This window comes from Oncorhynchus keta, chromosome 10 (assembly GCF_023373465.1).
Source record: "Oncorhynchus keta strain PuntledgeMale-10-30-2019 chromosome 10, Oket_V2, whole genome shotgun sequence".
NCBI lineage: Eukaryota > Metazoa > Chordata > Actinopteri > Salmoniformes > Salmonidae > Oncorhynchus > Oncorhynchus keta.
The window spans coordinates 34,478,875-34,506,019 of NC_068430.1; the positions used below are offsets into that span (position 1 = coordinate 34,478,875).

Below are 27,145 nucleotides of genomic sequence, written 5' to 3' on the forward strand. Positions count from 1 at the left end.
GTTTTGGTATAAAAGCCAAAAATAAGGTCTGAGGTTCACAGGCTTAGGCGATCTTTTACATTTTGTTCTGAGATAATGTCAGTTAACATGACCTTTATGAATTATGAAGCCTTTAAGTGCTTTTTTGATATAAATGCTTCAAAATTCCAAAAAGTGACATTTGCTGATGAATATGATCTCATAGAACAAAATATATAAGATCTCCTAAGCCTGTTTAACAGAGACCTTATTTTCAGTGTTGATCCAAAAAATGAAATCTCCATTAATTTCCCCATAAGCTTTGGCCAACAAGCCATGGTGGAGTTAGTGCCTACAAAAAGACGCCATTACTATTGCCCTTTATGATAGTTTAGGTTTAGTACAGGGACAATTACATAATTGTTAGCGTCATAATTAGTCTTTGCTCAATTTTGTCAAACAAATAATTACTAATTTCCTGAGAGACTTGTGGAATTCTTATTCTTAGTTATTGAGTATCTACAGCACAAATAATCAATAAAAAAATAGACTTTTAATGGAGTAAAGGATTTATTTATATATACAAAACTGTTTACAGCAAGATTTCTCAGTTAACATTGACCGTGGGGATATTGGTTGCACAACACCACCTGTTTTTTTGCCCATTGGATCAAGGCAACAGAAAAAAACTAGAGCACCTTGAGTCAGGTAGGGAAGCAGGTGGGTTGAATAAAGGGGGTATTGAAGGGTAAGGTAAGGCACAAGACACAGCATCACCAGCTTCTCTTTGACCATCAATCACCTATCAATCAATCAACCTACTACTTACTCAAAGAGAAGCACTCTATCCCAAAAAAACATCAAAATAACAAATAATAGATACTAGGGGGTGGATAAATGAAAGTAATGTCAGTAAAAACCATTGGCTTCTAATTGATCTTCTGTTTGTAAGGCTAAAGTGGACACGCAAATCAGGTTATGGTGAGCACTGTGTGACCGCTGCTATTCCCTGACTCAATACTAAATGTATAAGTCATAATGGGTTATACAGCGTCCTTATTGAGCTTGAGCAAGCCTACATCACTTCTGGAATCAAAACCCAAAAACTAAACCAGCAGATCCTGTGGTCCCCATGAACTGGTTTGCAGTCCACAGTGGTAAGGAATTATCAGTGAATGCAAAAACTGCAAGTCCATAATATTCGTAATTATAGTATAATTATATGCAGACATTTTATTAAATATGCTGCTGAATAAACAAACTTGTATTATCTCAGGATATAACCAACAACACTATCGAACCTGTGTATAGGATTCTAGTTCTCTGGGATCAAAAGGCCACAGCTTTGAAATATAACTGATCCCTTCCACTCTTCTAATCTGAAACTTCATTCAAGGGTGCCTCATCTACTGGATAATTACAGCTCAATTATTAAAGTCAGATGACAGATACATCACAGAGAGGAAGGGAGCGAGGACCAATCTGCCAACCAGAAGTGCTGAAGAACATCAAAATGTATTCTAGAAAATAAAAATAGTTGTTTTCTAAAAGACATGATTTACAGTTCAAGGATGAAGTGTAACCTGAAGTTGACTTGCTGAAAGTTTTACAGTGAAACAATGTTAGCCAAGACCAATGCAAGAGGAAATGTATTTCCGCAACACACGTATTGTGTGAAAGAAAACCCATTCCAAGATACTGTAACTAAGACATTAATCAGTTGTATATCACAGCAACTTTCCAATGTCGCTACAACAGCAATGTGAACTGTGGCTCTCTGCCATGGCCGGTGTATTCATTGAAGTATACAGATGACCTGAGAAAAGGAGTCGAGGTGTACAAGGTGAAGCTAGCCAGTGAGAGTCAGGGACACTGGCCAGTCACTGCTCCATCTGTTGATGCATGGCTAGCTAGTTGATTGCAATTATCAGATTATCAGGGAGAAGTTTTTTGTCTGTAAAGTTTGAGTTTGTGGCTCATACATTACATTTGGCATTTTCATGTTTTGTTTTTCATGGGGTTTGGTTTAAGCCAACCAAACTTGACAGAGTTCAGTAAAACTGACAGTGAAACCCTTGTGTGACACCTCTCAGAGTTCTCCTTTGTCAGTCTTGAGTGTGATTGGCTGTCTTTGCAAAACACTATTGAATTATAAATGGCCACATTGCGACTGCAGCTCCTTGGTGCTGGGGAGGTCATGATTGGCAGGCTGGTGGTGATGTGTCTCCTGGTTTCGGCCAATGAGCTTACTGCTGTCCTGGTTAGACCCTCTTACATCACAGCACACTTCTTATCTTCTGAGGCAACGTTCCCATCCGCCCTTTCCATCTCCAGAATGATCCGCTTGAATAACTCTACAGCGGTCTGCAATGCAGAGATGAAAACAAATCAATAAATACATTAATTATTTTGAATAAACACACAATTTTGGTGAGTAGCTCTGTCTACAGAAAATATATATTTGTCTACCTCGTTCTCCTTGGCAGAAGACTCCATGAACGCTGCTCCCCATGAGTCGGCCAGCTTCTTCCCTTCTTCTGGCTTGATCACCCTGAGGGGAAAAAGGACACACTGAGCATGATGTAATGAAATCACATACAGTATCTTCAGGAGGCACTTATGTACCTCTATAGTCACAAGGTCCAAGGCCTTGGCTGGATAACCAAGGTGAAACCATATATCAGATAGTGTCATGGTTCTACACATACTGTACCAGCCATGCATGTGAGTGGGAGCACCATTGCTCTCCACCTTCATTCAGCTCAAGTAAGTTTACCTTTCCATGTGGAGATCCTTTTTGTTCCCAACAAGAACAGTTGGCACCCTAAAAGAAAACATCCATTGATATTTCTTACATGAAAAGCAAAAAAAGTTTTAAGACACAAAATCATCAAAAGCAGCATTAAACCTTTCATAATTTTGGTTAACTTACTGTATTTTCCCAACCATATCTAGAAGCTTGTCATGAAGAACCTGAACAACTTCAAAACTGCAAAAAGTGAAAGACAAAAAGAGACAGGTTACTAGGGTCCATGTGTGCATTGATGCACAGACAACCATTTATACACACAGTAGTCACAAGGGCAAAGATGTTCCCCCCTACTACCGTTATGATGTATATTGTGCTATTTCTATTGTTGTTTTTTTTATGACCATTTTCATTATTTTATTTCACTTCATCCTGCATGTCGGAGCTTGGACCATAAGATTTTCACTGTACCTTGCAATCACACCTACAACCCTGTACAAGTGACTATTGAACACAATCTCTGATGGATAAACCCAGAATGAAATGTACCTGTGACTACTCACCTTTTCATGGAAGTCACTGCGTAGACCAAGACATAACCATGGATGTCCATTGAATGAGACTGAGGGAAAATAGAGTACTCGTCCTGTAGCGATAAGGGGAGAAATCGGTTAGATTGAAAACAAAAAACAACAGACAAGTGCTTCTGAAATAAATATCGATCATTGTTTTTTGTCAATATCCCAACAATTCTACATTTCATCTGCGCAAACTGCCACTGATCACCGGAACCCAGCAGGAATATAGTGTTTTTATTTCAGAAACTGAGGTAAATAAAATGAGTAATGTAGTACAATGTAAAGCATACATACCTGACCCGCAGTATCGACCAACTGAAGATTGAAGTCTTGACCGTTGACAGACACCATTTTGTTGAAGGCTGGAAACAGATGAAGAGACAAGTGGTCAAGCCCAAGCCAGGGGTGTATTAATTAGTCAGATTCCGTTGCAAAATGTTTTGTAACAGACAACGTACAACGTTCTGCAACGAAAACAAGTTTCTATTGGACAAATTGTGGTAGGTCCCTAGGGTAAACAATAAAAGGTTTCAGTTGCTAAATGTTTAGCAAGGGAATCTGACTATTGAATAGTCCTACATCACAGGCAACATACATGAGAAAATGGTAATTGCTGGATATAACATGGTCATGAAATGAGAATACATTCTGGATACAACCACCTATAACTTATTTTCATCCATGCATATTATTTGATCCTCAACGGCACCTTACAATGGGTGCAATTAGATAAACAAAACTGATCCAATACATTTATATAAAATAAATAAATACTTACTGTTTTCAATGGTAGGGTCATATGAATCTACGAACTGTCCTTCCACGAACTGTATTGTGAGAGAAGACTTTCCTGTAGAAGTAAAGAAATAATGTATTAAATAATGTATAGTGGTGGCCGATGAGCAACAATTTCCAAAATCATAGAAAATTACCATTTGTTAAGTAAGAAACTGAAAGTTATCGAACTCTGAACAACTGTTATAAATTGTAATTGCCTAACGTTAGCTGTGACAGGAGATATTTCACAATGCAAATATCTAACTGTAAGTAGAGTGTGAGGTAGACGCGACACAGTGCCACATCGAGGAACTAGTTACTTGGCTGCCGTTGTGGCAAAGTTAGCAAACAACTTTGGCATGGTGAATAGAAATAATGATATCAACGACAACGTTTCGTAATTGTCGACAACTTATATACAAATATGTACACAATTAAGTTACACAACTATGGTATTGTGTTTTGGTATTAACTAGCTAACATTTGCTAGTTTAGCTAGCAATAGCGTAGCTATAGCGTAGCTATGCAAACAAAAACAAAAGCTGGCTAACGCGTTAGTTAGCTAGCTTCTTATGTGACTCACCTACAGATCTGTACCCAATCACAGCAATCTTCCTGTATTTTGGTTGAGGCATTGCGTTAAAATGGTTACTTCAATAGATAGCCAATGTTGAAATGTATGGCAGTTTTAATAACGAAACAAAAACTTTATCGCCACATTCGTATCACGTCACGTGACAACAACAAACTTTACAATGCCGCTAGAGCTAACACTCCGCAGGGGCCTCGAGTTGCAACTTCAGAACTGAAGCTGGTTGAACACGTATTTCGACTGATAATTGCAATATATCGGTTATCGGTACAGTTATTTTTGTTGATAATTCGTTTGAAATTATCTAAAGATTAGTTTTTAGAATGTAAAACAGGAAACTAAAACAGCTTATTCACAGCGGTTACGCTTTGCGAGTCACACTGTCGGAAACTGGACAAGCACACCGTCGTAAAAAGACACACGTCAGAGCTTGACATGAGGGTGCCATTGGGTTTCCACTAGTTACAACAGCCACAAAGTAAATATATCGTCATTCATGAAAACAAAAAATGTGCCTTTTGGTCCTAATTTAAGGTTGGGAAAGGCATAGACTTAGCATTGTGGTTAAGCGTAGGGTTAGGTTTAAAGTCATATTTTAAGAAGAGAAATTGTAGAAATAGGCGGGGTTTATGACTTTGTGGCTGTGGTAGCTAGGGACGACAGTGGTATTGAGGTATAAGGAGGGTGCCCCATTTTGTACAGCAGATGTCACTCTGAACCTGAATTAGTTATCTACAAATGTGAGACAGACAAGCTCGGCCTTTTTAACACATATTGCAAAACACGTTAATCTGAGCATTGTATAATAAAAACAATGACAATATTATCATATACATACCTTTACAGAAACGTGCTTAAAAATATGTTTTAAATAGGCCTATGTGAATGGTGGGCCCTGTTATATTTTTGGAAAGTGATCACTCCAAAATTTGTCTGTTAGACCACTTTAGGCAGCTATGAAATGTTTGTTAGGTTGAGTGCACTTACGCCATCTTTGTGTAGATCCAGCAACACCTCAATGACGAAATTGAAGAAGGTAAAAATGATGACAGACTTATCTTCACCATACCATGTGGTACTAAGGCACATATAACAGGTGGTGTGGGACATGGATGTCGACATAAAGATTAGCCAATTTGAGGCTCTAAAAACATCAGGCAATCTTCCAGATTGGAGTGAAACTTGGTTTCCAAATCAATACATTTTCTTAGTATGCTATGCAAAAAATAGAAACAATGGTATAAGAAATAGACTGAAAATATTTATTCCAGTAAAGAGTCCTTACAAAAACTATTTTCATATACTTTTAACCAGAGTTCAAATGTATAGCTAGCTAACAATCATACATCATAGTAAAGCATACAGTTTTACAAGACATACAGACAATTTAACATGTAGTAGCCTACTGTTCTGGCATTTTAATGACAATACATTTGGACGATTCAGGAGAGGTTTTACCCCTGTGAGACAAACACATGAACATTCACTTGATGTCAAAATAAATCTATTGACACAAACTCATAATTAAAAAACAAAAACGTGATTTTTAAAAAATGAAAGGAACTTGAGATATTGGAGAAAAATCTCCATGCATTAATACAACATTGCACAAAAAAATGAATGTACACTGACAGACACAAACACACACACAGGCACTCTTTTACTCAAACACAGGCACATAAACACACACACACACACACTGTAAACACATCACAGTTTAACTTGGTCTTAACTTCCAGGCCATTGTTTCCGGTCTCTACCTTAAATTGCCTTTAGCGCCATGGTGCTAAGCATTGTATATTGCTGTTCTCGTCACAAAAGGCAGCTGTCCAACTTTTTCAGTCCAACAATAAACTGTCCCTATTACACAAGGTTGTGATACAAATGTGTAAATGAGAATGATACTAAAAAGGAGTATAGTAGAATTGGCCATATGCATAGAAGTAGAGTTACTGTACCCGTCCCTTACTTTCATTACTGTTAACCGATTTACTGTTATTCTTTGACACCATGCAGACATCTTCTTTCCAAAACATTCCATTAAAGGACAACAGAAAGAAGTGATATGATGTTCACAAGTTGACACAGCAGAATAAATCATTTGAATAATAAATAAGGTCATAAGTGCAAGAGAGGAAAAGCCAGATCTAAAGAAGTACATAGAGCTGAAGTTCTTGTGGAGTTCCTTCCAGTCAAAGAGTCGGGGATCCAGATGTTTTGAGATTGGCAGACATTTCAGCAGAAGTCACTTTGGATGTCTATGAAGTGTTCATATATTGGGAATGACCTTGGGACTCGAAGATGACCATCTCCATACTCTACGCATAGAAACCTAAATTCTTGCTCCCTTTCTGTTCATTTTGTTTTCTTCACCATTGTCTCCCTCTTCTTTTTTATTTTATTTCTCACTTACTCCGTTATAGACCTGACAGAAAAGGAGACAAATTGCATTGGTTCCCTTTGGCGCAGTACCTGTACCTATTCTCTGTATGTATGATCATGTCTGAGGTCCAAGTCCATTCCTGATCAGACAATATGTTTCATCTAACCAAGTTTCCTCCTCTTCTCATATCAGTGGTGACAGGATCACCAGTCGACCATCAGCAAACAGGTCAATCTTTCAATGAGAGTTTACATCAGCTCAATATTTTGGGACACTGATTTCTGGTAAACTCACTTTGGTTAGCCATGGTCATTGGCTTGTTCAAGTGTCACTGAATCTTTGAGAGTCCATTAGCCAATAGGAGCCTGAGTGGGATGGTGGAGCGGGACACAGTCGACGGCAGTTTATGCAGCCCTGTGACGAGATAGAGGACCAGATTAGGGAATCAGCCGATTCACAACGTGTGTGAGCATGTGTACATGCATGCAGGGTTGTGTATCTGTGTGACCCCAACATACCGAATGCTCTGATGAGTTCCCTCTGTACAGTCCATGTGAGAGTGTTGATCAGACAGGCAGAGGTCAGCCCGGCAAACAGTATGTTATACAGGAAGACGATGTGGAAGTTTCCCAGCCAGTTAAACCGACCAAAGTCTCCCAGCAGATCAAACCGGGTGATCCCTGAATCATCAAGACCAAAGGACCAAACCATTCAATGGTTAATGTTTAGAAAAAGCATCCATTTGTTGGTGTTTTATATGCATGTCAGTCTGTCATACAAGAGCACCTGACACCAAGTCCTCCTCTGCAGACTTACCCAAAGTCCTAGAAAATACAGGCAGAGCTGAGCTGAGCACCAATAGAGAAACACAGTTCCCAATAATCTGAGAAAAGAGAGGAAGAAAGTTGGGTTATTATGAGAATGCCCCACGGAAGAGAGAGCGAGCAGTGTGTGTGTGCCAGTGTGTGTGTGTGTGTGTGTGTGTACCTGTGTCAGTGTGGTGTCCTGTGCGCGGGGGCGTAGTCCAGTGAACAGTGGGGAGCTGTAGAAACCCACTACTGAGGAGATCATGAGATACAGGATGAGGATCACCTGCACTGCAGCCCCTAACGAACCAAACATGGAGAACGAGGCAGCTCCCAGGAGAGGGTCCTTCAAGGGGCGAGAGAAAGAAAGTTAATACTATTTACATCCTGTGATAATACAATTAAAATGTCAATAGTACACACATTATATAAACTCTGTTCTGTTTAATTATATAAACTCTGTTTCATAGTGTATACAGGTCTACTATAGCTCTAATATGCTATACAGTGTCCCTTAAAAAGTTACAAGGCAAGAACTAGTAGCAACAACATATCTTTGTTTGAATTAAATTAGATATTTGCTGAATTATTAGTTATTGCTTGTAAAGGAAAGCATCCCCTCACCTCCATCCCCCGAGGCATAGCTGTATCGTCAAACAGCAACTCCACCACATGGTAACACACAATAAGCACACACACCACCTAGGAAAGAGAACAACACTCACATCAAAATACACACAACATTTTGAATGAGGAGGCGAGATGAGTGGTGAGTCTGCCTCTCCTCACCGTTACAGCCAGCAGCAACAGCATGGCCAATGGGTATCCTAGGTTACGCTGCCATGGTGACGCTCTCTTCCGTATCTCTGAAGGCATAAACAGAAATCCAGAGTTAGTGTCTGAGAAACCCAGTCTTTTTATCGTTTGGAGTTTTTCCTGACCAGGTGACAAACTCCAGGCCCTAATTATAGCCAGTCTTCCTGGCCAGGCCTCGTAGCGTAGGACATGTTCTGTGTTTCTAGGAAAGTCAATGACCTCTTACTAGAGGTCGACCGATTAATCGGAATGGCCGATTTCAAGTTTTCATAACAATCGGTAAATTGGCATTTTTGGACTCCGATTATGGCCGATTATATTGTAATCCACGAGGAGACTGCGTGGCAGGCTGACCACCTGTTATGCGAGTGCAGCTGCTAGCTAGCATTAAACTTATCTTATAAAAAACAATACATTTTAACATAATCACTAGTTAACTACACATGGTTGATGATATTACTAGTTTAACTAGCTTGTCCTGCGTTGCATATAATCAATGCGGTGCATGAAATTGTGTCAGTTCTCTTGTGTTCAGTGTAAGCAGAATCAGTGTATATGCAGCAGTTTGGGTTGCCTGACTCGTTGCGAACTGTGTGAAGACCATTTCTTCCTAACAAAGACCTTAATTCATTTGCCAGAATTTTACATAATTATGACATAACATTGAAGGTTGTGCAATGTAACAGCAATATTTAGACTTAGGGTTGCCACCCGTTCAATAAAATACGGAACGGTTCCGTATTTCACTGAAAGAATAAACGTTTTGTTTTCAAAATTATAGTTTCCGGATATGACCATATTAATGACCTAAGGCTCATATTTCTGTGTGTTATTATATTATAATTAAGTCTATGATTTGATAGAGCAGTCTGACTGAGCGGTGGCAGGCAGCAGCAGGCTCGTAAGCATTTATTCAAACCAAACTATCCTCCGTTTGCCAGCAACTTTTCGCTATGCTTGTAGCACAGCGCTGTTTATGACTTCAAGCCTATCAACTCCCGAGATTAGGCTGGCAATACTATGGTGCCTATAAGAACATCCAGTAGTCAAAGGTCTGTGAAATACAAATGTTATAGAGAGAAATTGTCCTATAATAACTACAACCTAAAATGTCTTAACTGGGAATATTAAAGACATGTTAAAAGGAACCACAAGCTTTCATATGTTAGGAGCAAGGAACTTAAACGTTAGCTTTTTTACATGGCTCCTATTGCACTTTCTTCTCAAACACTGGGTTTTTGCATTATTAAAACCAAATTGAACATATTTCATTATTTATTTGATTTTATTTATGTATTATATTAAGTTAAAATACAAGTGTTCATTGTGCATTCAGTATTGTTGTAATTGTCATTATTACAGATATATATTAAAAAATATTTAAAAACATCAGATTAATGGGTATCTGCTTTTTTTGGTCCTCCAATAATCGGTATCGGAATTGAAAAATCAGTCGGTCGACCTCTAGTTCTTACCCAGAGCAATCCGCCGGGCCTGAATGTTGAGGAACCGGTTCCTCAGAACCTCTGCATTCACATTAATCCATAACGAGTTCCCACCTACAGAGGAAAAAAAAGAGTTGTAATTTTGTGATAAGCTTCTATTCATTCCCTTTAAAGATAAATAGCATCACTTTAATTATGCATGAAAGGGACAAATTATGGCATAAAATTGGCATATGTTATATCATGGATATACAGTACGTTATGTCATGAGACTTACTAGTAAGGTTCCTGGATAGAGAGGCCTCTTCAAACTCAGCACAACTCATTGTCTCATCAAGGTCCTCCAGCAACTGATGATGGAAGACATTGCCTCAGACCAGCACATACAGTACATACCAACACCACACACATACAGTACATACCAACACCAAACACATACAATGGGGTACACCTATACACAAAGCTATATACAGCTCTGGAAAGAATTGAACTGCAAAATTAGCAGTTTCTTTTACCAAAACTTGCTTCCTTCTGCTCTGACAATGTTCCCCAACTCTGAGGATTGGTTTTTCCAGCAGGACAATGCCACACAGCCAGGTAAATCAAGGTGTGGATGTAGGACCACCAAATCAAGACCAGCCCAATCTCCAGACCTGAACCCCGTTGAAAATCTCTGGAATATGATTAAGACTGGTGGAGAGCATGCCAAGACGCATGAAATCTGTGATTGAAAAATCAGGGTTATTCCATTAAATATTAATTTCTGAACTCTTCCTAAGTTAAAACATTAGTATTGTGTTGTTTAAAAATGAATATTAAGTTATTATCTTTGCGTTATTCGAGGTCTGACAACACTGCATCGTTTTTGTTATTTTGACCAGTTGTCATTTTCTGCAAATAAATGCTCTAAATGACAATATTTTTATTTGGAATTTGGGAGAAATGCTGTAAGAAGTTTATAGAATAAAACAAAACAAAATAATTTTACCCGAACACATACCTATAAATAGTAAAACCAGAGAAAGTGAACATTTTGCAGTGGTCTGCAATCTTTTCCAGAGCTGTACACACAGCACATAAACTAAAGGACAAAAAAAAAAACACACCAACATGACTCTTACACAGACACACTCACCCTGGGTTTGACCAGTAGCCTTCCTGTGACGCTGAACATGCGTGATAGTCCTAGAGGAGTGCATACTGTGGGAGACACAGGGGATACAATCATATAATATAGAAATACACTGTCATCCTCATATTTATGAAATGCCCCCGGCCCGGCGCTGGGTAAACATGTACTGTACTTACACAACAGCAGCAGGACTCCGAACAAGGATATGCAGGAGTACAGATAAGGTAGGTAATACTCCCACAGATCTGAGAGAGAAACGATTTAACACATTACAAATACATTTAGGAATTAAACTTACATTTCACATTTGCAACAGACTAAATATGAGAAGAGGTGGCAGGTAAAAGATAAAAAGCACATAAAACAGTTAAGGATGTGAAAGTGAGAGAAAAGGGGGAGAGATCGAGAGAGAGATAGAGGAGGACGAGAAGGGTGTTGTTTTACCATAAAGACTTTGTCTGGCCATGTTGTCGTCAAGGATGGCTGATGCCACCCACACCATCCCCAACACGAGCAGGGTCAGGAGGAAGAGGACTACTGCTGTCTCATACAGACGGGCCATCACACCCTGTGTACAGAGGGTATACAAACATTATACCACATGTTATATACACAGAGTGTACAAAAACACTTGGAACACCTAATATTGAGTTGGACCCCCTTTTCCCTAAAAACAGCCTCAATTCGTCGGGGCATGGACTCTACAAGGTGTCGAAAGCGTTCCACAGGGATCCTGGCCCATGTTGATTCCAATGTTTCCCCACAGTTGTGTTAAGTTGGCTGGATGTCCTTTGAGTGGTGGACCATTCTTCATACACACAGCAAACTGTTGAGTGTGAAAAACCCAGCAGCGTTGCAATTCTTGACATACTCAAACCAGTGCACCTGGCACCTACTGCCTATCCATGTGTCAATTGACTCGAGGTTTAAAAATCCTTCTTGAATCTGTCTCCTCCCCTTCATCTACACTGATTGAACTGGATTTAACAATATCAATAAGGGATTTTAGCTTTCACCTGGTCAGTCTGTCATGGAAAGAGCACAGTGTACATATACATGATGCTCTTTCATTAGCCTGGTCCAAGTCTGTTTGTGCTTCAGCCAACTCATCATGTCATCACAACACTCAGTGGATTTGGCTCGAGCACATCTGCTACCAGTCTGCTCTGTCACTGAAGCAGGTACCTTTTTGGATCCAGCGAAGCCTTCAGACTCAGTGAAGAAGTAGGCAAAGGGCAGGAGGAAGACCAGGGATAGGTTGGAGAAGAGGAAGACTATATTCCACAGTCCTGCATTGAGAGATGGAAACAGACAGTGTTACAGACCGTGAGAGGTCACTCTCTACATGCTATACACTCTTAGAGCCTTTTTTTCTATCTAGAATCTAAAAGGGATCTTCGGGTATCCCCATAGGAGAACCCTTTGAAGAAACTAGAACTTAGAACCCTTTCCACATAGGGTCCTACATGGAACCAAAAAGGGTTCTCCTATGGGGACAGCCAAAGAACCCTTATGGAACCTATTGTTCTAAGAGTGAGGTCTCTAGTGGAGTTTCATAAACGTTCGTTTTAAAAGTTCAAGGCTCTGAGGAGCTCGTATCTGTAGTCTTATCACCACTGAGTAAAGGTAATAGCTACACCCAAAATGGGAAAGCAAATATGTGAAGCATATGCACTGAACCAACTACCTGCTGAGAAGATCTTTTATTAGAACATGACTTTAAACTGTCCTTCATCCTTCGCACAAACAAAATGTCTGTATGCATTAGGTGTGTCAGTCAGGTGTGTGTGTGTGTGTATGTTAATGTCGCTGCTTGTGTATGTGTTTACCGTGTATAAGGGATCCGTTAAGCCACTGCATGTAGTAGCTCTGTGGGAAGGAGAGCAGGACCTCGTTGGACAAGATGGAGAGTGGTAGGAGTAGAACAGCGCCCACAGAGACAGAGAGAGTGAACGTACAGAGCCACAGCCTAGAGAAAGACAGAGAGAACATTTGATTTTTTTTACCAAAGAAGCAGCAGTCCCATATGATACATAGAAATATCAAATATGTAGGTAGGTTCAGTATATTGGTTTTCTGACATTCTGTGGCAGAATAGATATGATTGGTGGCAATAAAGCATCTATTGTTCAAAGTTACTCACGCAATTTTGTTGACTGTTGCATCTTCACTGTTATCTACAATTTAAAAGAACACAACGCAATTGTTAGTATGGCTTACAGAAGAGAAAAACATGTGTGGGGTTGAGGGGTTAGACAGGCTGGGCAAGAAACTGAGAACCTGATCAAAGACAAGACCTCCTTCCCCTAAATTCCCGAAGGGCGACAAGCACACATTGCTCAATTCTCACCAGTGGTGTAGTGGAGGGTATACCTTTTTAGGCCCAGCAATGTACACAGGGCAGTAGGCCTACGCGTGACTGTTCCAAAAAATGCAATTTGTGTGAAACCACTGTTCCAAAATGCTCACCGCACATGCAAGCAGTTTCATGGACAGATGTAAACATCTGTTAGAAAGAGGGGGGCTTTAAAGATGCAACAACCACCATGGGTTGCTAATAAGATTAGGATAATGCCTTTGGCTGCTAGACAATGAAAGAACTTTGAAAGAACACCAATAGAACAGGAGAAGTCTTCATAAGAATAATTGCCTCCACATGTATATGGTGGGATTTTGGCCATAGGCTATTTTCAAGCAAGGTAAGACACGCCTCATAATATGAGGCAGAATGTCCAGGTTTCAAACAAATGAAGGAACAGGAAAATATAGTGATGCGAAAGACAGGCATAACTGTCTTCTAGTCGATGGAAAGCCTTTCCCAAAAACCTGCTCTATTAAATGTTAACTAGCTACAAAGTAGCACATGCCTACCTGTCAGAATGATATCATGATGATTATTTCAATCAAGCAATCTAGTGCCATTTCTTATGCAAACTCCATCTCATGTGCTACAGAAACACTGCTTATAAATCTAGGTGCTAGGTGCCTGCACACTTGAATTAAAGGTCAACTACTCTAAAAAAACTACATTTCTTAGATTTTTCCCAGACCTCAAGTGGTTTAAGTAAGCATTGTTAGACTTAGAACATACTTTTTTGTTTTGTTTTGTTTGACAGAAAATCAACAAAATTGAGTGACAGAACGAATACCTGATTTTTTTTTTTTTTAGGGGGGCTGAAACTGGTGAATTACTGACTCAGTTGATCCGTTTCAATAGTAGGCCTTCTATTAGCCTACTGCACAGTACAGCTTGGGTTAGTCTGACTGTGAAAGACTAATATGGGATTCATCATTTCAAAGAGTATGTCACTGTTTCTCAGAAGTTTTCACACGGTGTGTTTCCTTCAGGCCGTTTGGAAAAATGTTGGCAAAATACCCACTTCTCCAGGCACCACTACACCGCTGATTCTAACAAACACCTGCAGGCTAAAACTGTTCTTGGAGTAACAATTATAAACGACAAACATGTTTGCACATGTGTGGAAGAGTGTGTGTGATCAAGCAAAACAAATTATTGTGTAGGCCTACATACACTGTGTGTCTGTGTGTGTGTTTATGCTGCAGGCTACAAACCAGGAACAAAAGGTTATTTCTGAAATTCAATTGCCCAAAAGCAAAACGCTAATCTTTATCAAAGTACAGTAATACATTGTTTGAAGATCTCTGGGCCCCATATGTGTATGGCCCTGATCAGATCAGCCAGCTATTTCCAACAACTGAACCAATCAGTGCACATGTGCAAGTGTTGGGAAAGCGGTGGAGGTGGTATTGAACAATTTGCTAACCCGACCTCTTACGATTAAGAATTTTGTCATAAAAACAGAATTATCATATTTTGCACAGGCTTCGAAGTTGAGGCTTATTCCGTACCCCATTGTTTTGTACCAGCAAAGTAAGACTGGATAGACAGCCTAAGTACAGAGTCCTTTGTTGGTTAAAGTAAAACCCATGGAGCTCTCCGTTTCCCCCTTACTTCTCTCTCTCTGGCGTCCTACATGGTTTACACACTACACAAGAGACATTACTAGAATGGAAACATAGCCAGAAACATCTGGTTTGTGAAAACCCCCAGTCCACACACCTATATTGGCTGTCCAAGGGGTGCCGCAAACCGTATATTCCTGACTAGGTGGGCGCTGGTTCTGTGTGTGTGTGTCCAAGTGTGTTGTTTGGGGGTTGTTGTGCACTGTGTATGCCCTACGGAGCGTATTATTAACCCAGGGGAACATTCCTTGCGCCCCTTGCCCAGTCTAACAGGACAGAGGATCCGGGAGACCAAGGGAGGTTGCATAACAGGCTCTGGCTGTAATTTGTACCAGAGTGTATTTTGGAAAGCATCCTGTCCACCATACCAACGCTTGGTGTAAATTCCTAATGGAAACATGCACTCACAAGTGAGGTGGGGGCGGCTGCAGTGAAAAACACCCTAGCTCATGCCTGCACACATAAATTAGTTATGGTTCCTTCATAGTAAACAACAACTTGTTTATATAGACATACAAAATCTATACACAGCAGTGTGAAGCAAGTGTGCAAGTGTGAGTGCCTTTGGAAAGTATTCAGACCCCTTGACTTTTGTCACATTTTGTTACATTACAGCCTTATTCTAAAATGGATTAACTAAATTTTTAAATCCTCTGCAATCTACACACAATACACCATAATGGCAAAACAAAAACAAGTTAGACATTTTTGCAAATGTATTAAATATAAAAAACAGAAAGAGCTTATTTACATACAGTGGGGCAAAAAAAGTATTTAGTCAGCTACAAATTGTGCAAGTTCTCCCACTTTAAAAGATGAGGCCTGTAATTTTCATCATAGGTACACTTCAACTATAACAGACAAAATGAGAAAAGAAAATCCAGAAAATCACATTGTAGGATTTTAATGAATTTATTTGCAAATTATGGTGGAAAATAAGTATTTGGTCACCTACAAACAAGCAAGATTTCTAGCTCTCACAGACCTGTAACTTCTTCTTTAAGAGGCTCCTCTGTCCTCCACTCGTTACCCGTATTAATGGCACCTGTTTGAACTTGTTATCAGTATAAAAAACACCTGTCCACAACCTCAAACAGTCACACTCCAAACTCCACTATGGCCAAGACCAAAGAGCTGTCAAAGGACACCAGAAACAAAATTGTAGACCTGCACCAGCCTGGGAAGAATGAATCTGCAATAGGTAAGCAGCTTGGTTTGAAGAAATCAACCGTGGGAGCAATTATTAGAAAATGGGAGACATACAAGACCACTGATAATCTCCCTCGATCTGGGGCTCCACGCAAGATCTCACCCCGTGGGGTCAAAATGATCACAAGACCGGTGAGCAAAAATCCCAGAACCACATGGGGGGACCTAGGGAATGACCTGCAGAGAGCTGGGACCAAAGTAACAAAGCCTACCATCAGTAACACACTATGCCGCCAGGGACTCAAATCCTGCAGTGCCAGAGGTGTCCCCCTGCTTAAGCCAGTACATGTCCAAGCCCGTCTGAAGTTTGCTAGAGAGCATTTGGATGATCCAGAAGAAGATTGGGAGAATGTCATATCGTCAGATGAAACCAAAATATAACTTTTTGGTTAAAACTCAACTCGTCGTGTTTGGAGGACAAAGAATGCTGAGTTGCATCCAAAGAACACCATACCTACTGTGAAGCACGGGGGTGGAAACATCATGCTTTGGTGCTGTTTTTCTGCAAAGGGACCAGGATGACTGATCCGTGTAAAGGAAAGAATGAATGGGGCCATGTATTGTGAGATTTTTAGTGAAAACCTCCTTCCATCAGCAAGGGCATTGAAGATGAAACGTGGCTGGGTCTTTCAGCATGACAATGATCCCAAACACACCGCCCGGGCAACGAAGGAGTGGCTTCGTAAGAAGCATTTCAAGGTCCTGGAGTGACCTAGCCAGTCTCCAGATCTCAACCGCATAGAAAATCTTTGGAGGGAGTTGAAAGTCCGTGTTTTCCAGCAACAGCCCCAAAACATCACTGCTCTAGAGGAGATCTGCATGGAGGAATGGGCCAAAATACCAGCAACAGTGTGTGAAAACCTTGTCAAACGTTTTCTGTAAGTCTTCACCTCTGTCATTGCCAACAAAGGGTATATAACAAAGTATTGAGAAACTTTTGTTATTGACCAAATACGTATTTTCCACCATAATTTGCAGATAAATTAATTAAAAATCCTACAATGTGATTTTCTGGATTTATTTTCTCATTGTCTGTCATAGTTGAAGTGTACCTATGATGAAAATTACAGGCCTCTCATCTTTTAATGTGGGAGAACTTGCACAATTGGTGGCTGACTAAATACTTTTTTGCCCCACTGTAGGTATTCAGACCCTTTTCTTTGAGACTCAAAGTTGTGCTCAGGTGTATCCTGTTTCCATTGATCATCCTTGAGTCCACCGGTGGTAAATTCAATAGATTGGACATAATTTGGAAAGACACACACCGGTCTATATAAGGTCCCACAGTTGACAGTGCATGTCGGAGCAAAAACCAAGCCATGAGGTTGAAGGAAGTGTCCGTAGAACGCTGAGACAGGACAGACACAGATCTGGGGAAGGGGACGAAAACAATTCTGCAGCATTGAAGGTCCCCAAGAATACAGTGGCCTCCATCAATCTGAAATGGATGAAGTTTGGAACCACCAACACTCTTAGAGCTGGCCGCCTGAGCAATCGGGGGAGAAGGGCCTTGGTCAGGGAGGTGACCGAGAACCCAATGTTCACTGAGTTCTAGAGTTTCTCTGTGGAGATGGGAGAAACTTCCAGAAGGACAACCCTCTCTGTAGCACTCCACCAATCAGGCCTTTATCTTAGAGTGGCCAGACGGAAGTCACTCCTCAGTAAAAGGCACATGACAGCCAGCTTGGAGTTTGCCAAACGTTACCTAAAGACTCTCAGACCACGAGAAACAACATTCTCTGGTCTGATAAAACCAAGATTGAACTTTTTGGCCTAAATACAAAGCATCACATCTGGAGAAAACCTGGCACCATCCCTATGGTGAAGCATGGTGGTGGTGGCAGCATCATGCTGCTGTGGGGTTGTTTTTCCGCGACAGGGACTGGAAGACTAGTCAGGATTGAGGGAAAGATGAACAGAGCAAAGTAAAGAGAGATCCTTGATGAAAAACTACTCCAGAGCGCTAAGGACCTCAGACTGGGGTGACGGTTCCCCTTCCAACAGGACAAGGACCCTAAGCACACAGCCAAGACAACGCAGGAGTGGCTTCGAGACAAGTCTCTCAATGTCCTTGAGTGGCCGAGCCAGAGCCCGGACTTGAACCAGAACAAACATTTCTGGAGAGACCTGAAAATAGCTGTGCAGCAACGCTCCCTATACAACCTGACAGAGCTTGAGAGGATCTGCAGAAAAGAATGGGAGAAACTCCCCAAATACAAGTGTACCAAGCTTGTAGCGTCATACTCATTAAGACAAACTGCCAAAAGGTGCTTAAAAAATATATTTAGTAAAGGGTCTGAATAATTATATAAATATATTTTAGTGTTGTATTTTTCATAAATTAGCAAAAATGTCTAAAAACCTGTTTCTGCTGTGTCATTATGGGGTATTGTGTCTAGATTGAAGTGGGGAAAAAAAACTATTTAATCCATTTAAGAATAAGGATGTAAAGTAACAAAATGTGGAAAAAGTCAAGGGGTCTGAATACTTTCCGAAGGCACTGTATACATATATACGGCCGTCCTGGCTGTAATACAACACCTACTTGTACAGGACCAAAGGAGGACATTGGGAGGCATACAGAACTATCAAGAGGCCAATCAATTACTTTTAGAGTTAAATCAGTAGTGTTGAGGCACAGAAACCCAGCAGACCTTGCAGTCCACTGTGACCTGGCCTCCACTCCACTCCACTGACCTCTCAGATTCACACATACCTATGGTAAACTCAGCATTCCTCTTGTAGTGGGTGATGACCAGATAGGAGACAATGTAGAGACATATGAAAAGCAGGACACAGATCTGTGGAGATAAAAACACTGAGATCAACGTTTAGGATCAGACTTCCTATGATTAATCCATGCTAATTTTATTATTCGGTCATTGTAGCAACGGGTCATCAAAATTAATTCAAGTTTTAAAAACAATTCTAATAAATGCAAAATGGTAAAAATGTGTAGAATTGCACGAAATTATTGTTCTCTCTGCTGTCAAGAGGGAGGGGGTATGGATGTGGGTACGCAGATCCGCAAGCAACTGCGCCCCCCCCCCCCATATGAGTTCAGATTTTGTTGTGGCCCCCAACCCCATCCAAGTTGGCCATCCCTAGTCTAGGCCTCCCTGCACTCATTAATTCATGTTGTTGTCACATTCTGTTGAATAATTCAACAAGAGTGTCAATAGCAGGATACACTCAGATTAGAAATCAACATCCTTGGCTTTAGATTACACCTATCTATACATGCTTTACATTGTTTGCGAAATCAGACATACTATCACTAGAATCCAACTGTTCATTTTCAGGAGATGCTTTCATTTCAGCTTATCTTAATTGGTTAACATTTCAACTGTATCAAATTATTAATTTTTTTTAATCCACAAAAAAAATGTACACCAATCAAAATAAAGTCCTTTCCTCTCTTTCTTATGATGCAAGTGTCGAGATGTGTTAAATCCCCAACAAAACTTTTGTGTTCTTATAGATGCAATGGAAAGACAATGTATTCCATTGAGTCCATTATGGCCAATAATGGGTTGTGTTTGACAGGTCATTAAATATATCCGCGGTCGTAACGTTAACAGGAAAAAACAAGAGGCACACGCAAATGCATGAAAAAGTCACAGGAGTAAAATAAAAGCAATCAGTCCAGTGAGATTTAAGTGACAAGTGGATTTTGCCCCCCTCACACAGGAAATAGATGGCTGAAAAAGACATATGGGCGGGGACATGTGCGTTGCTAGTTGTTTGTTTTCTCATCTCTATTTGCATTTATAAAGCAAGAATTCACTCTATGGAGAAAATACACACAACGCTGCTGTCGACCCCGGGGGTTGCTGTATAACAGAGGTGAGTAGGTTCGCACAGGGCAAACAAACACCAGTCAAAGTCTTCAAGTCCTCTGTCACACTAATGCAGATCATTTACAGGCTTTTCAACCTCCAGCTGGTTCATCAAGACATCACCCCAATGATCTTAGAGATGACTGAGCCCAGGAACACACAGGAGAGTCAATCATCTCCCTCTCTGTTACCTGCACTGTGTTTATTTTTGCTATGGTTGCCCGATTAACACCATGCATGCCCTCTGTCAAAGCTGGGCGTCTTTAAAGGTTCAAAGAGAAAACAAGGATAAGACTGAACATGCACATTCAAGGGAGTGGAAAGTAAATTTTCTCATCCACATCAAACTGTATATCTTGCTGTTTGTTTGAAGACTTCTGAACAAAAGCCAATAGACGCATGCTATGAACCCGTTTAGCCACAGCTCAGAAGAGTGATTTATTGTTGCATGTGTGGCGAGATGAATGCAGATCATCACTTGTGGTTCTACCTGCAAAACAATAGTTTACCCTCAAGCCTGCATTCCAGGAGGCACATCCTAATGTATGTGAATCAATCACTGATCAGTAGAATCAAGTTGAACTCGGCATTCTCTCCCTTTACAACAAAATTAAGTTCTTGTTTATTATCGAAAAATGGAAGATCCCCAGGTTAGTGATACTGTATTGTCTGTAGGTAGCCTAACTGTATTACAGATGCTGAATTACATAATTGGAGTGGATTTCTAGTTACCAAATGAAGGTTTTGGCAATCTGTGACTGTGATTGAGCACCTGGTTTTATAAACAGGGTCATCGGGGTTAGTTATGTAGTAGATAGATGAGGGGGTCAGATGATCAGGATTACCAGATTAAGGAACGAGAGAGAGTGGAGAGGAGACCGGCTGGGATTACAAAAAAAAGCCAACAACATAACAAACTAAATACTCACATACCCACCGATCCCCTATAAAACAGAAATGACCAGACATTTTCTAAAATGGAGGACACTATTCTTCCAATTTAGGGAACTAGGAATGGCAGCAGTTCTGTGCCAGAATCAAAGAAACATATCCCCACCCTGGTCTGAATAAAGATGACGCAATCAGGTTAACGAATAACAGAGAGAGAAAAACATATCATAAATATGACATAAGGAGATATCTGCAGGATCAGAGGTAGCTAAGTAAATGTTCTGTTCCAGAATATTCCAGTGGTCTAATAAAATACTCCAATATAACATGTTGTGAAGGTAAATAAAAACAGAGCTACATCCTATAACTGTAAACGTTAGCAATGTGAGCACTCCTATCTGAATGTGATCCTTGTTACAGGGAGAGAATCTGTGTCAGTGATGATGCCCCTAATGTATACTTGGACATGATGTGCCTGCTGACTTGTATAATCATGTACATTTGATAAGCTTCACCCACAAATGGCAGCCACCACAGACTTACCTAGTGAGTGGATGAACGACAAGGCAGAATTGGATACCCCACCTCATAGCCTACCCAGTGACACCAACATCCAATGAACTAGGGCAGAGCTCAGTAGTTGTAACAGATCATGTTTAGCATTAAGAACTACCATACCTCACGCATCCAATATACTCTTAGTTTCTAAAACATTTTCACTGAATGTTTGTCTCTTTATTAAGTGTGGATTGACGTCATGTCCTTGCCAGTCTTTTTTGGAGTCTAATAAATCTGATGGTTATAATGTGATGATGTCACTGCAATTATACCAGAGTTGAGTTGCAGGCTTAGCTGTATACAAGTAAAAGCTTTGTTAGAGCAATGTACTACAATATAAATACGCAACTGCAGAAAATGCCTAACAACAACTATTCATTTCCCATTTCCAAACTGAAAGACAATGCTACAGAGTGACACGGTGCTCCAAATAGCCAACTGAGACATTCAGATGCTTAAAGTACATTATGTGTGACTTTCTCTGTAATAAAGCAAGCCATCTAAAACCTGTCCTTGGCCAGTACTAAGATACAGGCTGAAGAATAATAAACTGGGCTGGACTGAAACAACCTGGGCATTCAGACAGCTCAGAGAGAATGGAGCCCATGCTGGGCAGTTTGAGGATTTTGGGAGACAGGGGTTTTAAATCCACAGACCACAAAGCTGAACTATGGGCCTCTTTACACTACAATACTTTGACGATGGATACTAGTTCCAGGAAAGATTATATTGTATTGTAAAAAGACAGATCTAGATACAAAAATCTGCCTTTTAGAGATGTCTCCCACACTACCTCTGGGTATTATAGTGTAAAGACAATGGCTTTCCCACACCACCTGTCCCTGCAAGAAGTACCTTAATATCAGTAGACAGCATTCTTGCTCTGTCAGCTAAATTGAAAATGAAAAGGATTATAAATTATCCACACATTTGTGAATTGTTGCATTAATCAAATGTGCAACATTATGTAGAATATAGTTTAGATGAGAAGCTCCTGTAGAGTTTGATTTGCTAATACGAATTTGTTCGTATTAAATAAAATACATTTGAAAACATTTTGATTGTCTAAATACTATGGTATTTACGGTATGGTAATAGCTGCACTCACACATGAAGCTGGAATGTGGCTTTGGCCACACCACATCCAAGGCTAAAGTAAGGTGTAAAACAGAAAAGTTGCACATCTGATGTTGAAGAGAGCTAGATCTTACTACACACATTTTACTGATGTAAATCCACCCTTTGATAGAGAGATGTGGGAGAGAGGGCAAACATAGCCCATGTCACAATGCTAACCAGCTTATACCCAACAGCCCCAACAGCTAATGCCCAGCTCGCTAATGCCCCAAACAAAAGCCCCACTGTATCAGAGCAAACTGCCAATAAATGACAGACAGAGAATACGGAGCACCATTGAAGGTTCACAGCATATACAAGTAGCATATACTGTATATAGATGCACGTTAAATTGAGCCTCCAATCCCAACAAACACAGACATCATGTTCGGTCACAGCAAGACTGTCCTTTGTGAAGGACAAAACACCACAGGCTTATATTTTTTATCCTCCTGAAGGAACAGATAGACAGAGCCCCACTGAGGGCACCTTCACCTGCTCTAGTCCAGAGGACAACAGTGTTCCCTGTCACAGCTCTGACGCACACTCCCTATCAGTCTGTCTGTCCCCACCTATCAGTCTGTCATTCTGTCTGGTATTTCTGACTTTCACATCAGAATATTTCCTCCCTCTCTCAGTCGGTCTCTATCCTCCTCTCTGCAGTTGTGTAAACACTTTCAGGTTAGGCTAAACTGCCAGCCCACTAGACAAACTCAAGTCCTGTGTGCTGAAGGATTTCTCCAGTATTTCCTATTAGTCAGTGAGCTGGACACTGGTGTCGTAAGGACAGAACAAAAGATAACCGTCTCAGGCATGTTGTTAAAAGTTTGGATGTAAAGGTAAAACATCATATTCATACAAATATTTAGCTTGTTAGTGCTTTACACAACAAGTATTTGCTGAATATTTCTGAGAGAAAAAGCACACCTCTGTGATGAAAGGTTGTGCTACTAATGCATGGCTCTGTCATTGAGACCATGTTGTGTCCATTCAGCCCTACTGGAAAATAGGAGTAGAGGAATGGTATTATTGATAACTATGCATGCCACTGTACCTGTTAAGACTGAACAGCCTTTCGAAGGGCAGATGTAGGTCATGAAAAATTTAACTAGCACTACCACTACTTCATTAAAAGGCTGCACACTCTGTCCAGCCTAAGGAGCGTAGGACACACGTGCATGTGGATAGAAACGCATTGCCCACATAAACACAAAGATAAACGCTATTAGCAGCCTATAATGCACTCACAGGAAAGGGTGTTAGAAAATAGAGAGAGAGAGTCTGGAATGACTTAATGTCATCTGTATCAGTGAGTCAGAAGAGAGACAGAGATCTGTGCTAAGCAGGGTCATGGGTCACTTCCCTGTGCTGCTGTGGTGATAGAGCAATCATGCCAGGATTACATGAGCACATACAGCATAACATTTAATGCGTTTCAAATGTAACAAATACTGGTCCAACGACATTTTACACTACATAAAAATGGCAACAGGTTTGACATCCCATAACATATTGTGCTTTGAGCACATACCTGTGCAGCAATAACCAATTTTTACCACAAATACCCAGGTTCTCATTGTGACTCAGTTTTTAGAGCTGAATATTAGGTTCAATTAAAGTTAGGCTACATTGTACACTTCATTGATGCTGAGATGTTGATGCTTCAACATCTGGATCTACCAGTACACAGACAATGGTGTTAATAATTATAGTAAATGTAATTTATATAATCAAGAATGCAATAACTATCCTGCATCAGGCCTACTTGGTGAACTATCTAATTACTGTCTGATGTTTGTTGTTACATTGTAGACAGGTGTAAGATTAAAGTGCATGCGCCTGCACAATATTCTTAAGCAGTCTACAGTAGGGGCATATTTTGGGGTTGAATAGCAGCAACATGACCTCACATTTTTCTTTATCAAAAACACAGGAGGGACGCTGAAGGTGTAAAGTAGTAATGGTAGGGCAAAGGGGTAATTGAGAAATATGACACAGATACACAAATTCTAACAGCAAGTTCCTGGAATAGCCTACAGCCAGACATATTCAGCAAATTGTAAATGTTATGAGATACAATTTGTCAGTCAGCTGCACTTGCAGCTGACTGATGATCACGGCAGTGCAGCGAGAGCACTCCAATCAACAGGCAAGCTCTCAATTTCACCGCAGTCGACGAGAACAGACTGTACTTACTATGGTCTCTCTGACTCGGTCGTGGAAAAGCTGTTCCCGGACCGACACGTCTTCTGGAGCTTCCATGCTCCGACAACCATATCGCGGATTGTTCGCACTTTATGTGGCTCAAATGTACATGTTTTCTGATCCTTGTTGCTGCCTCATCAGACCAGAACCGCAGCGCAGCTTGTCCTCGTTCCTAGGCTGCCTCATGCAAATGAGTCGTGTCGCTGCCTCTCTGCTCTTGTGAACAGATTGTCCCTCTGCGCCACAATGGCCGTGCAGTTGTCGCGGTGCGGTGTCCAAAAATTATCTGCTACCAATGACGGTATATCGTATACCCACATGAAAAAATACTGCAGTTTACTATAGAGGTCTACAGTACTTACAATATAATGCTATAGAATACTATACTACACACTGTAGTATCCCTCTATCATGTGTAGTACTTACTATAGAATGGTGTATTATCCTGTAGAATCCTATTGTAAATTATACAGTATTATCTGCAAAAAAACACTGTAGTAAATACTACAGTAATGTCCGAAAAAACACAACACTTTTTTAACTATAGTAAAAACTACAGTATTACATTTGCATGTACCCTGCCCATTCCCCTCCCCCATATCGCAAATTTGTGCCAGCCATAAGTGAAAAAGTTACATACCAAGTATATATCATATATTGTGTCCCCTGCTTGTTACTGGAAATAGAAAGAACTGAACTGTCCGTTTAGGCCTACTTATTTTTTTTTAAATTATTTTCACCTTTATTTAACCAGGTAGGCTAGTTGAGAACAAATTCTCATTTACAACTGTGACCTGGCCAAGATAAAGCAAAGCAGTGTGACACAAACAACAACACAGAGTTACACATGGAATAAACAAACGTACAGTCAATAACACAATATAATTCAAAAAAGTCTATATACAGTGTGTGCAAACGGCGTGAGGAGGTAAGGCAATAAATAGGCCATAGTAGTGAAGTAATTACCATTTAGCAAATTAACATTGGAGTGATAGATGTGCAGATGATAATGTGCAAGTAGAAATACTGGTTTGCAAAAGAACAGAAAAGTAAATAAAAACAATATGGGGATAAGGTAGGTAGATTGGATGGGCTATTTACAGATGAGCTATGTACAGCTGCAGCGATCGGTTAGCTGCTCAGATGGCTGATGTTTAAAGTTAGTGAGGGAGTTATAAGTCTCCAGCTTCAGCGATTTATGCAATTTGTTCCAGTCATTGGCAGCAGAGAACTGGAAGGAAAGGCGACCGAATAGGTGTTGTCTTTGTGATGACCATTGAGATATACCTGCTGGTGTTGTTATTGTGACCAGTGAGCTGAGATAAGGCAGAGCTTTACCTAGCAAAGACTTATAGATGACCTGGAGCCAGTGGGTCTGGCCAGCCGACTAGAGCATACAGGTCGCAGTGGTGGGTAATACAGTGGGGAGAACAAGTATTTGATACACTGCCGATTTGTAAGCAGGTTTTCCTGCTTACAAAGCATGTAGAGGTCTGTCATTTTTATTATAGGTACACATCAAATGTGAAAGATGGAATCTAAAAACAAAAATCCAGAAAATCACATTGTATGATTTTTAAGTAATTAATTTGCATTTTATTGCATGACATAAGTATTTAATACATCATTTAGTTTTACTAGCGTTTAAGAGCAGTTGGAGGCCACGGAAAGAGTGTTGTATGGCATTGAAGCTCGTTTGGATGTTTGTAAACACAGTGTCCAAAGAAGGGCCAGATGTATACAGAATGGTGTCGTCTGCGTAGAGGTGGATCAGGGAATCACCCGCAGCAAGAGCGACTTCGTTGATATATACAGAGAAAAGATTCGGCCTGAGAATTGAAGCCTGTGGTACCCCCATAGAGACTGCGAGAGGTCCGGGCAACAGGCCCTCCAATTTGACACACTGAACTCTGTCTGAAAAGTAGTTGGTGAACCAGGCGACGCAGTCATTTGAGAAACCAAGGCTGATGAGTCTGCCGATAAGAATACGGTGATTGACAGAGTCGAAAGCCTTGGCCAGGTCGATAAAGACGGCTGCACAGTACAATCTTTTATCGATGTTGTTTATGATATCGTTTAGTACCTTGAGTGTGGCTGAGGTGCACCC

At 40.5% G+C, this 27,145-nt stretch overlaps 2 protein-coding genes across 3 annotated transcripts; both read right to left on the minus strand.

Annotated features, from left to right (window-relative positions):
• Window positions 1-509: 509 nt before the first annotated feature.
• Window positions 510-5,059, minus strand: LOC118388571 (GTP-binding protein Rheb-like). The gene is made up of 8 exons (XM_035777773.2): window positions 4,646-5,059; window positions 4,064-4,135; window positions 3,580-3,647; window positions 3,271-3,353; window positions 2,891-2,947; window positions 2,735-2,782; window positions 2,428-2,509; window positions 510-2,322 (listed from the first exon to the last, which is right to left on the minus strand). Exons 1-8 carry the CDS (start codon window positions 4,695-4,697, stop codon window positions 2,230-2,232), a joined length of 555 nt encoding a protein of 184 aa, XP_035633666.1. The 5' UTR covers window positions 4,698-5,059; the 3' UTR covers window positions 510-2,229.
• Window positions 5,060-5,895: 836 nt separating this feature from the next.
• On the minus strand, window positions 5,896-25,297 carry LOC118388572 (limb region 1 homolog-like protein). Of its 2 annotated transcripts, XM_035777776.1 has the most exons (17): window positions 25,030-25,297; window positions 19,146-19,230; window positions 13,380-13,413; window positions 13,066-13,205; window positions 12,422-12,525; window positions 11,681-11,804; window positions 11,413-11,481; window positions 11,240-11,304; window positions 10,382-10,454; window positions 10,135-10,218; window positions 8,633-8,709; window positions 8,468-8,545; window positions 8,025-8,189; window positions 7,854-7,920; window positions 7,556-7,717; window positions 7,332-7,451; window positions 5,896-7,079 (listed from the first exon to the last, which is right to left on the minus strand). In XM_035777776.1, exons 1-16 carry the CDS (start codon window positions 25,093-25,095, stop codon window positions 7,366-7,368), a joined length of 1,479 nt encoding a protein of 492 aa, XP_035633669.1. In that variant the 5' UTR covers window positions 25,096-25,297; the 3' UTR covers window positions 5,896-7,079; window positions 7,332-7,365. The 2 variants fall into 2 exon arrangements, with proteins under 2 accessions (XP_035633669.1, XP_035633668.1); XM_035777775.2 differs by having other exon boundaries at window positions 5,896-7,451.
• Window positions 25,298-27,145: the final 1,848 nt, after the last annotated feature.

What these genes read in the sequence shown, in the direction of transcription:
- LOC118388571 (XM_035777773.2), bottom strand. Translation starts at nt 4,697, where the DNA reads ATGCCTCAACCAAAATACAGGAAGATTGCTGTGATTGGGTACAGATCT. An exon ending in GATTGGGTACAGATCTGTAG is followed by an intron (nt 4,136 to 4,645) that starts GTGAGTCACATA and finishes TTACTTCTACAG; the next exon opens with GAAAGTCTTCTCTCACAATA. An exon ending in GCAGTGACTTCCATGAAAAG is followed by an intron (nt 2,948 to 3,270) that starts GTGAGTAGTCAC and finishes CACTTTTTGCAG; the next exon opens with TTTTGAAGTTGTTCAGGTTC.
- LOC118388572 (XM_035777776.1), bottom strand. Translation starts at nt 25,095, where the DNA reads ATGGAAGCTCCAGAAGACGTGTCGGTCCGGGAACAGCTTTTCCACGAC. An exon ending in GCAACAGTCAACAAAATTGC is followed by an intron (nt 13,206 to 13,379) that starts GTGAGTAACTTT and finishes GTCTTTCTCTAG; the next exon opens with GCTGTGGCTCTGTACGTTCA. An exon ending in TCTATCCAGGAACCTTACTA is followed by an intron (nt 10,219 to 10,381) that starts GTAAGTCTCATG and finishes TTTCCTCTGTAG; the next exon opens with GTGGGAACTCGTTATGGATT.